The sequence below is a fragment of the Xiphias gladius genome, chromosome 11 (assembly GCF_016859285.1).
Source record: "Xiphias gladius isolate SHS-SW01 ecotype Sanya breed wild chromosome 11, ASM1685928v1, whole genome shotgun sequence".
Lineage (NCBI taxonomy): Eukaryota > Metazoa > Chordata > Actinopteri > Istiophoriformes > Xiphiidae > Xiphias > Xiphias gladius.
Window position 1 is genome coordinate 27,954,594 of NC_053410.1, and position 12,386 is coordinate 27,966,979.

Consider the following 12,386-nt stretch of genomic DNA (forward strand, 5'->3'; position numbering starts at 1 on the left):
TGTGTTTTAGTATTGATTTTAGGATCTTACTGATTACATACTTTGAGATCCTTGGGCTTGGGTTTTTTATCCTTTCCTGAAACCTGGCTGAAAACTAAAGAGGACAGAGCTTTTGCAGTCAGGGCCCTGAGGCTCTGGAAGAATCTGCTCGAAGAAATCAGGTCGGCTGACTCAGTAATTTCTTATAAGTCCCTTCTTAAGACGTACTTTTAATCGGAGCACTTTTCCTGATTTTACTTTTTATACTATATTTCATATATATATATATATTATATTGTAAATGATACATATTTACATATTTCTTTGGCTTTTATCTCTTCCATGAATTGGTTTTATACACTAAATTTGTTCTGTATTTTCTCTTTTTAATTCTGATGATTTTATGACTTTTCTGTTTTCTTTTTCTTCCTTGTGATGTGCTCTATACATAAAGATTATTATTATTATAAACAGTTAATGAGATATTTTTGTTAAATGCCTTTGAATTAAGGCTGAAAGTCTACACTTCAATGACATCTTGATGGCTTCATTTAAAATCAATTGTGGTGGTGTATAGAGGCAAAATTACGAAAATTGTGTCACCGTCCAAATACTTATGAAGGATAATGCAGGTGTAAGGCCCATTGTTTTGGAATGAGCATTACACAGTAACAAAAATATTTGTTATAGGTCCACAGAATTTTCTTCACAAGGAAGAAAAATAAAACAGCCCCTCTAATGTTCAGTTTCTTATTCATATTAGGGAGTGTGGTGAGTGCTGAGTGAGATTCTTTCAAGTGTGTTACCAAGGGAGCCAGGTCACTGTTGTTTATTAATGATTTGATTGCTGATAGAAGTAGCAACATTAATTCTGAATGCTGCAAAACTGATATGATGGTGCTTCATAGTACAGATGACAATGACCCAAAACATACTGCAAAAGCAACCCCAGAGCTTTTCAAGGCAAAGAAATAAAATATTCTTCAATATTCAACTCCCTCACCTGACCTCAACCAAAGTTGAGTATGCTTTTCACTTACTAAAGAAAAAACTGAAGGCAGAAAGATCCACAGACAAGCAGCAACTGAAAATGGCTGCAGTAAAGGCCTGGCAAAACATATCAAGGGGGAAAACTCAGTTGCAGACTGCAAAAGATTTTCATCCAAATATCAGAAATAATCCTTATATTTAGAATTATGTAGGTTTGTCAAATTACTTTTGAGCCTCTTATAATTAGGGACTATGTATAAAAATTGCTGTAATTCCTAGACTTCAATCATATCTTGATTGCTTTGCATCAAATCCATTGTGATGGTGTACAGAGGCAAAATTATGAAAATTGTGTCCCTGTCCAAATACTTATGTACCTAACTGTACATGCTGGTGGTACAATGGATGATTTGCTGGAAGCCCCATGATGATGGGGGGTCTGTCGCAGACACACAGACACATTACCTCTTTTTTTGCTGTCTCTATTTGCTTCTCCTCTCTCAATCCTACCTGTGACTTCTCCTTATCTCTATATTTTCTGTTAAGTTTTGGTCACCTGTTCTCTCTCTTCTCTCCTGCGGCTGTACCTCACACCTAAAGAATACTAGCTTCACCAAAGCTTAATCTATGTCCAGTGCAGTCTCCTTCTTCCTTGTATCCACATTGAAACAAATATCAAACTCATTTGAAAATAAACTTGTCTGGTTCTCACACTAATTCATTTATTTTTTGTGGTTTCACTCACTGTTGCTGTCTTAACCCTAAAGTTACAATTGGTACATTAATTTAGAATGGCAAACAAACATGTATGTCATAGGTGTCTGGTTAAACTGTCCGGTTATTAAAAGTTAATCACCTTCCAGCCAATCCGAATCCAGAATTCTCAGTTGCCATGGAATAAAATAGAAGAACCTTGGAAATTCTCATACTTTTGATAATGTTTGTTACCTGTTCATTTTCAGTGAATGATTTCTGACAACAAAGCTTGTTAATGCAATGTTGTTGGGAGGCTCACATGCACTTTTGGGATTTCTTGAGCTTTATATGTGCACCGAATGCATAAAACAAAGCCACACAGACGCAAAGCAACCTGCTTTTCACTTTTTTCCCATCTATGGTTATGAGTGCTGTATCTTAGCCTCCAGTTGCAGCCGACGATGATGTTCTTAATCCTAATTATTGAACGGTTTGTTCAAAAGTCACAGAAAGATGAATCCAAATACACTCACAAATATATCGATAATAGCAAGTCCTTTTTGTTGGTGTGTGTTGGTGTGTGGGAGATCATTGCTTCCTTGTTCTCTTCTCAGTGGTGTGTCATCTTCCGTGTATAAATGGTGGCAAGTGCAGCACCAGGGACAAGTGTCAGTGCCCTCCCAACTTTACCGGAAAGTTCTGCCAGATACCAGTTCAGAATGGACACCACCTGCACCCCCAGCACCAGCAGGCGGCAAGTGGCTACAGCCAAACTCAGATCCACTCCACACACACAGTGCCACTGACCTACAGCAACGGCCAGAGTACTGGTGAGTCAAAGGCAAGATTGTGATGCCAGTGGTACAGTAAAAGGCCAAACAAGTAGTTCTGTCACCTAGATGTAGGATCTGTGTGGGAAAGCAAAGGAGTAGTACTTTCTTATTCCTTATCAGTCATCTTCCCCAAAAGGGTGCATGCTTTGGCCCATCTACTTCTGATCATGCGTTGCAAAGGCTGCATGGAAGACTGAAAAACACAATTCACAAATGTAAAATACTGCAGCGCTGGAGTGTAGTCAGGAGTAATGTAAAGTGGAGGTAATTATTGTTTAATGGGCTAAAACACATATAAACACTGATATGGTCTTTTATGCAAGTAACACAACCCGTTTCCTAGAATAGAACTACTTACTGCCCAGAGATAAAACACTGTGATTGAACAGAAAAACCATCCTTTCCCATTAAATCATCTATAAATTACAAATCACATGACAATTTTTATTAAATAAATGATGAGATCATTTCACTCAGTGTGTCAGTCATTAAAATAGTCTTCCGTGCGTTTATTTAATAATCCAGTTTTTAATTAGAATGTCTAATAATTTGTAGAACTTGTTTTATTAGCGCCAAATGTTTTAGGGAAAGTATAAAAAAATATATATCTCAAATAAAACTATGGAAGTCTTTCCAGCTTTTGTGGAACTCTGGAAATGATTGATAAGAAAAATGTGATTATTTTTGAAAGGCATCAGACTCCTCCTCTTTCAGAATATATTATCCATGATACAGATTAAAAAGGGACATAACAGATCATGCAGAGAAAAAATATTTCTAATGAATAAAGAAAGTTGTTTATGGTTATTTTATTAATCAAACCTACAGAACCATTATTTTTAATTTGATGGTGAATCCAAAAAACAAAAAAATGTAAAACTTGGGAGTAATACCCTTGAATCTATTAATCCTATTATTTGCGCTCCACTTTGGTATAAAACTGTGGTAATGTTACGATGCGGTTTAAGATCAATCTGATCAGCTGCAGTGTCCAATCACTAGTTGATTTCTAATAAAGGGTTGTGTCGGACCGTTAAAAGACTTCCATGAAGGATGGTCTTGTGTATCTCTGTTCATGGCTCCTCAAAAATCCCTTCTTGCTCCTTGAACTTCGCTTGTCAGAGCAGAAAGAAGAGCATTGTTATGGCCTTGAATCGTCACGATTGATCAAATAAGGGAACTGGGATGTGCCCGTTGTGTTTACTCGCCAAGATCTGATATGATTGGGTGGTTGAAGGAATTAAGAACAGTACCACAGCTCAGTTGTCAGTCTGTCAAACAGATGCAGCTGTGTGGCGGTACACATGTATATATAAGCATGCAACAGGAGAATATGAAGCAAGAGCAACGGAGACTGACCACAAACAGCCTACAGACTCTTATTTAATAAAAAAAATTCAATATCAACTTCACTCTGTTGAGAAACTGGAGGTGTAACTTTTGTACACGGCAGCTTTGAAGTTCTAGTCTGAAAATTAAGACAACTGAAATTAACACAACATACAGTAAGAAACAGCAGATCTACAGTAGATGTTTAATATTCTATCAGTAGAATATGAGCATTTCCTTGTTAGCTTCCCTTACAGCACAGCATAATGCTTTCAGGAGAAAAAGATTGCACGTGTCTAATGCTTGATTTATTGAATAACAACAAATAGGCAACTGTTTTAATAATTGATTAATAATTTGTTATAATGTTCCCTATCTACATTGGGAGAACATGTTTTGCAACTGGAACAACAAGAAGGGGCACTACACTCGGGTCAGACAACTGGAAAAAGATAACTCTTAATCTGCAGAAGACCACGACATGCTAGGCTTTATGACCCGTTTGATTCCACAGCTTCTGGGGCATGATAAAGTTAGCTTACACTTTCAGGATCAAGTAAAGATGCTTTAACTTGCCTGTGAAAAAAAGGGCTGATCTGCAATGGGAACTGCATCTTGATAAACCTGAATTATAGCGCTGACCTGACAAAGAGACATCGGTCCTGCGACCTGATAAAATGGAGACTTTGTGAACTCTAACTTAAGTTCTCCCTCCGTTATCAGTGCACACTGAGTGTGTCGGTTGATGGTGAAGAGTCAACTATTCAGTGGCCACAAATCTGCTGAAACTGTCTTCATGTCTTATATGAATTCCTCCATGAACTCTCCTGTATAAGGGTCTTCCAAGGCTTCTGGTGAGTTTAAGCCAGATATCCATCACGAAGTCTATGAAGACTTCCCTCTATGAACCATGACAACAACTCTCTGAGATATACTGCAGATGGTGACTTTCAAAATGAACAAGTGGAATTACTTATTTTCGGTTATTTTGGATAAGTGAACCTGTGGTTTGCCGTAAATAAGTTTGTTTTTTGTTTATATACAGCTACTGTGAAGCAGAAGTCTATTGTTGTAAAAAGTTGTAGTCTGTTGTTATTATAGTTATGTGTAAAAGTCCTTATAATTTCCTATTTAAAGCACTAGCCTCTTGTTTATCAATCAAAAATCTATTTTTTTCAGCTACTTATAATTTTCTTCATTGAAAAAGACAAAGCTCAGAGTGTAACTGGTATTGGCGTATTCACCATAATCCTTTGGCCTGTGGGGTCCAGGGTCAATCTGCTGATGTTGGGTTTTTTTCTTTTTTTTCTGTGTTTTTTCTGTTCTGCTGTTCTGTTCTGCCCTGTCTGTGTGTGAGCTGTAAATGATTGTGTATTTGGTATGTTTTTGCTTTACAACTTATTTCTTTGGATCTCCTTTGCTTCACTACGTTAGGTCAGTGATAGCATTAACGGACTGAACATGATTCATTCGAATATCAGAAGACTTCTTCCAAAAACTGATTTATGTCAAGTATGGGTTGAACAGTTCAAACCTAATGTAACCAAATGCATTGAGTGCCTTAAATATAAACACAAAAAAGTTTAATAATGCTGTAGTCACTAAAAATGGACATTGTACTGCAAAATCTGATATTTTGGTGGAAAAAAAATACATTGTCTGTGAACTTTTTACTGATACGTTCAGTATCAATGTAATTGTGACTTAAATACGTAAATTAATAACATATTCTTATTATGTTAATGAAAATCTTAATCCAATCGCCATTACATTTTGTACAAAACATATTTGCTGTTGCAGTTTAGTTGGATAGAAACGTACTGTAACTTTAAGGAGACAGCTTTCCTATGAGACTACTCTGGAAATTGAAACATGACGCTAAAGGGGTACCCAGTGCATTAAAAAGTGACACCAAGGGGTCCTGACCAAACATCCGAATGTGACAGCTTGGGAGTAAGACTGTGTTGATGTGGTCATGTACACACCTAAAACTAATTTAATACAGGTTGAATAAACTCTGCAGTCTGATTTTAATACCCTACAATCCTCGCTTGCAGCTAATAAATTACTACTCCATAAAACTAAATCTAAGAGTTTTGGAACTCGCCAAAACATTAAATGCAAATCTAACGATTATTCATGTGTTATTGCCTGTCTTGATTTGTTCTTGGCTGTCCTTTCATAACTCATCATTGCACAATGTATGAAACTTAATTTACTCTCCCCCATCATAAGAAGAAAGCGACATTGGCTGCACTGTATTATCAAATGTATACATTTCAGTTACCCTCACTATATAAAACAGTTTATGTTACCTTTCACTTCTAATTATCAATTGAGACACTCTATACAACTCTTTTTTTCTGTTCCTGCAGTCTCCAAGTCAAAAGCTACAAAAACCTTTATGTTTATAGCTCCCTCTGATTTGAATAATCTACCTGTAAATATTCGGTAGATATCACCTTTCTACTTGTTCTCTATAATCTATGAATGAATGATCCATTTTTATTAAATAATGATCCATTTTTATGCTCTGCTTGGAATATGATTTCCTGATTTTTGTGTGACTTACATTTGATATTTATTGTTTTTTATTTGTTTATTTTATCACATTTGGTATTGTCTAATTATCCTGTTGTTATTTTTTATTTTGTTAAATGTTCTGTCTAATTGAGTTTGCATTGTATTATTGTCATTGAGGAACCCCTCGAAAATGAGATACATCTCATTACATTATCTCAAGGGGTTATTCCTAATAATAAATAATAATCTAATGATAATCATTTTATTCATTCTTCAAGCATAAATGGCAAGCATTTTCTGGGTCCAACTTCTCCAATGTGGCTCCAGAAATTATAATGTGCATTTTTTTTTCAATTAAAGTGTAGCGGAAACAGTTAAAACATTAATCGCGAAAATAATCCACTTATTATATTAGCTAATATTTGCAGCCTTACACATGAATGAAATGAATGAAATCAGTAAGCGGAAGCGGATTGCAATGATTAACTTGCTGAATAAGTTCTCTGTTCAAAGGTACTGACTTTCACTGCAGCGAGCACAATTCTGCCTGTTTTATATCATATTTTATTTCTAAATGTAAAACACAAACTAGTGGATTACCATAGCTGACTGAGTGGGATTTTCATACAGTTTGTATTTTACATTTTCACAACCTAATAAATATATAAAGTGTCGTACAATCAACAGGGGAATCAGTAACTGCGGGTGATCTCTTAAGTCCCTGTGAGTTTATATTATCAATAATCACCACAAGCTTCTTTGAGACAAGGGTCAAAAAAGGATGGGTCAAAATTGAAGAAACAAAAGCTAAGATATTCTGACTTTTAGTCCCTTTTATGCATCATCTCCAAAAACACTGGATACTACAATTGCCATAATGTAACTCAATATATTGCGTAGACTTTCCTAACAGTTTGACAAAGCTCCTCCAGAGCCACCAACCACAGGTTAAGTAGTATTGTTTGTGATGTGTAAACTAATCTTAATTTATGAAATCAGTGGAGTGTGTCCCCTTAAAGATATTGCACATTCTTTCCAGTTATACCCACAATTCCCTGTTTATAATGATAATGCAGTCTGATAATTGTATTGCTCATGTTGTCCTGTGTGTCTCCAGTGTACAGCCCCAGCATCGTCAACGTCCACATCAAACATCCTCCAGAGGCCTCTGTCCAGGTCCACCAGGTGTCGCCGCTGGACAACTACCACAGTAACGGACATCTGCTGAAAGGTTCCCAGTCAGGTTCCTCTTCATCTACCAGCTACACCTACCACCACACAGAGAGCAGCCAGAAGATCCAGCACCATGGCTACAACGTCGTCTATCCCAGCCAGCATGGCTACCAGGTTCCTCAGTACCAGCCTGTCACCTCGAAAAACACGCTGGGCCGCTGCTTCCAGGAGACCGCAGGAAGTCAGGTACACTGTCAGACATTTCTACTTTATGTTAACTCCGTGCAACTGAAGAAGATCTGATGGAACAAGTAAGACTCACTATTCTTGACTTCCATATGTGTAACGTGTAGCAAATGAAATACAGCCTAAAATTGTTATTGTCTTATAAAATTAAAAATAGTATGAGGCTGGTTAAATGACTGCCAGCATCATAGCAAATAATGTAAAACAGTCAAGCCTAAAATGTTGCTGTTAAGTCCAATAAGTAATACTTTATACAGTATTTTTTAAAATGAGAAAACAGTTAAACTATTTTTTCCTCATACTATGGTCCTGCAATGATGCTGCCTTTTAGCATTCAGCACCATATTGAAGGACATAAGCAATGCACTTGGTCTATACATACAATAGCAAAGTGTTTTCTTATGAAGACTTTTTTAAATGGGGCTGGTGTCGACCCTCTGACCACCTGCCTCACATACAGTGGTAAAATAAGGGAAACATGTATGTGTTGTACTGTCCCTGCCCAGGTGTTTGAATTCCTAAAAATAGTAGCATGTATCTTCTTGAAACCCCAGCAAACGCAGACACCACATTCTAATGCAGCCATCATATAAAAATAACAAAGACTGCAATCAAATGCACCACCAAGCATATTTACACCTGAATCAGGATCTGGGCATGAAATAAACATTTACAGACTCTAGATAGTTACTTGATTAGTTTTGTAAATTTCCTGACTTTCTGTAATAACGTTATACCTTTTAACAAATAAAAATAAAATTTCTCAGTCAATGTCTATAGTTAGATTTTAGAAATATCAGGCTCATTATGTATAACATGATCACTGCAAAGTCTTGTGAACTCTGTGGCCCTACTTTAACAACAACAAATTTTTCAGTTTTTTGATCCACCACACATTTAAGCATACTTTGGTTTATGACCAAGTACCAAATACCTACTTTCCCATCAACCTCAACTGTACATTGTGTTTAGTGCTAATTAGCAAATGTTAGGTCACTAACTAGCTAAAATAAGGTAGTGAACAAGGTAAACATTATTTCTGCTAAACATCATCATGCTAGCAATATCATTGTGAAGATGTTAGCACGCTGATGGTAGCATTTAGCTTAATGCGCCGCTGCGTCTAAGTACAGCCTCACAGAGTTGTGGCCATGGCTGTAGTCTCTTAGTTTTGCTTACACAATGGATATATACAAGGGATATATACTAGGACTTTGTGACTAATTTTTCTGTGCTAAACAGTTAAACTGCAGTTGTCCTTATTTACTAAAGGGTGCACTGAGATTTTTGGTCTGGAAAAAACAAAGAAAAGTGGCACCACTGGAAATTGCACCTTTCGACTTATGCACTATATATTTTATGGCATTTCTGTTCAGAGGTGCAAAATATAAGATAAATAATATATAACAATAAAAAATCTATGGATATTTACACCAGTCCAAAACCCTATATCCTCTGCAATGGAGTGGTAGAACCAGCCTCCAAACCAGAAATGTGGTGGATCTCACATTTGGAGTCCTTAAAAGTCACTCTTGCTGTTTGGACTGACCTGGTGGAGCCCTCCTCTCCAGAGCAGATGAATAACAGGGATGGAAGACAGCAATGAGGAGCAATCATTCAGAATTTCTTTTCATGAGAAACTTTTGAGCAACTATTGTAATTTTCTTATGTTGCATATACTGCAACATACTTCATGGAAAACTAATTGCAGGCAGAAAAGCCACATGTATTTTAGAACAGCCAATGGCAATTGCTTAGTTCTTACAAAAAAAGCAAATCCTTTGAATGTGTAAGTTTTAAAAAAATTATTATTCACAAGCCAGAAATGGTCACAAAACTTAATAAATGTTTGCCTCTGATGCCTCAGTATCTCATCAAATGCCTACATGAAAAAACCTTGTGTAGAAAAATTTACACATTTAGGATGTATGGTGTAAATATCAAGAAGATCTAAATTAATAGTAATAAATAGTAAATTCAATAAAACAAACATAAATAAAATTTGATTTAATAAGATGAAATGAAATAAATAAGGTAAAACCGTATATATTGGCCATTTGTTGTCCTGTTCCTCAAAGGTGTCAATTCCCTGACATCCATGCAGCTGGCTCAGCTTGCGCGGCAGATCTGTTAAAGGCTACCTTTTCTTTGATGCATCTCCTGATGTCTGGCTATTGTATTTTTTAGGTCAGCCACTGATCATTTTCTTAAGTTGAGAGAATTCACTTTGACAGCTGTTTCTTCCCAAATAGCCCTCCTTGCTGGAAGAAGAATAAGTGATTCCAGTTCTGAAATATGTTTATTGGTTTGTTAACCAATATTTCAGGTTCAGTAGCAGAAGGCTTGCACTTTCTTTTGAGCTCTCCACATATGTGCAATACGCATCTAAAATAGCCAGGCACCAGGTCCTTATGAGCGCAAGAGCATTCAAATTAAGATATTTTTGACTTTGCTCATTTACATCATCAAGATTAGTAAACACTTGAAAGGCATCACATAATATAAATGAAAAAAGGCATCACATAATATAAATATATAGTAAATAGTAAGATATAGTAAATATCCCCCATATTTCTGGCATAGTGTAACTTTAACAAGGCAATTTCAAATCAAAGTAGTCATCTCAACATACAGTATGCATGCATTTACATGCTAGACACAAAACAAGATGTTTTCTGCCTGCCAGTATGGAGGCTTTTAAAGGCTGTGACGTCATAAATCCTACAAAAATACTGATATCAATTTAATCCCCAATAAACTCTGTACAAAGGAAAATTCCAAGACCAGTTCAGTCTAGACTAGCACAAAAATTGAAAGCGTAAAGACTAGAATAGGTTATTAAGATTGACAAATTTATGGTGCCACCGCCAAAACAAAGTACCTTCTGACTTGGTGGTTGGTATTGATATCAAGTCTTCGAAAAAAAGGATGTAAAATGAAGAGCAGATTTATTTTCTGACAAAATGTAAAAGTTCACAAACATGAGTTCAAGAAATAAATTGCAAGTCACTCCATCAAAAGGTCACATTTTGCAGACCCGTTGTTACCAAAAAGATAAGGTTCTGTCAGTGAGGGAGGGGTGGATAAGAAGGTGAGTATGTGTTCTGCATGTGTCCATCAGATTTAGGGTGTATGAGTTGTGTTTACTGTATGTGTTTTTGTGATTTACACCTGGGGATGAGGCATACAGAGAAAGCAGAAAGCAGACAGAAAATCATTTCATATTAAAATAAAAATAATAATACAGCCTCTTCCATTCCTTTCTTTCTCTCCCACTCTGTGTCATTGTCCATGTAACAGTGTGGGAAGGCTCTGCCAGGTCTCACTAAGCAGGAGCAGTGCTGTGGAACTATTGGGACGTCCTGGGGTTTCCACAAATGCCAGAAGTGTCCAAAGAAACCATGTATGTACAGTTGTTTTTCTCAGATGTTTTTCAGGCTTTTTGTCTGTTTGGACACCTGATTAATTATTTTATTGTAGAAACCACAGCATAACCATAAACATCTTCTGGTTTTTGTGTGCTGTCCTAATTACATCCTTGGTTACGTCTGTACTTTTGTCAAGTAAGCAGTTTCTAGATGTCAGTGAGGTGCACTCTCAATCTAAATGTGCACATTTTCAACAGATTGATAACAAATCAGGTCAGGTAAATACATTTTATACTATATCAATCTGAGCTAAATTCCCATTATTAAACATCATTATTGATGCGTGTTCTAAAAGGAACTCCACCAGTTTTACACATCAAAGCCTCTTTCCAGGTATTGGGGAGTACTACTGCATATGTGAAAAACAAGTTGTATAGCCTTTTGTGTTTCCAGAGGGAGCTACATGAAGTGTGATAAATGTCCTCAAGTGATGTTAGTTGAATCAGCATTGGCTGGGGCTTAAGACTACAAGTTTGAAAATTAAAAAAATCGATGGGTGTGGAGTTAGAACGAAGTTGCTTACCTGACCTTTATAGCCTACTCCTCATCTCTCCTGCAGTCTAGCGGCTCAAGGCTACATTAGATGCTACTAGCATAACACACCCAAATCTCACACATAACTGTCAGTGGTCAGTTTGCATTGTTAGTAATGTAGGCATCAGGTTTTAACAAGGAAGAACAATGCATAGAATAAAAAAGATAATATATCTGGGTCAGCTGCATCGATTTTGATATATTAAAACTGTCCCATCATGAGTTCTAATATGTTTTGTTTTTTTTGCAGTTTTTTTCCTCAGGAAGCAACAGGCAAAATAAAGATGCTGAGCCAGAGCAATTAGCAGGCAATATATATCACTATGGCTTGGTATTAAAAGACAGGTGACTTTCACCCTGGGAGTTATTTCCAGAGAGGAAAAGAACTAAAATGCCCTCGTGGCATGTGGTACTGGCTCCTTCTTCCCAGCTCTTTTTAGAGAGGTCGTTACCTAGCTAAACTGAGTGTGTGGGTGTGTGTATGTGTGGGTGTGTGGGGGAGTTGAAGAGGGGCTTGCCAAAGTGAATGTGGCTGTGCTTTTTATGTAGGAGCTGTTATTCACACTCCTCACCTCACTCCCTTTATAGATCTATGGAACACTCTTTGAAGCCAAAGTACTGGATGTAGGGCACACAATGACAAGCTATGTTGTAA

At 36.7% G+C, this 12,386-nt stretch overlaps 1 protein-coding gene across 7 annotated transcripts in view; it reads left to right on the forward strand.

The window, feature by feature from the left end:
* Positions 1 to 12,386, forward strand: part of ltbp1 (latent transforming growth factor beta binding protein 1) — a 188,647-nt gene that overhangs the window by 88,240 nt on the left and 88,021 nt on the right. For all 7 annotated transcript variants that reach the window (XM_040138966.1, XM_040138968.1, XM_040138969.1 and 4 more), the window contains 3 exons: positions 2,280 to 2,495; positions 7,468 to 7,769; positions 11,070 to 11,172. In XM_040138966.1, coding sequence (XP_039994900.1) covers positions 2,280 to 2,495; positions 7,468 to 7,769; positions 11,070 to 11,172 — 621 coding nt within the window. The remainder of the gene's footprint in view (positions 1 to 2,279; positions 2,496 to 7,467; positions 7,770 to 11,069; positions 11,173 to 12,386) is intronic.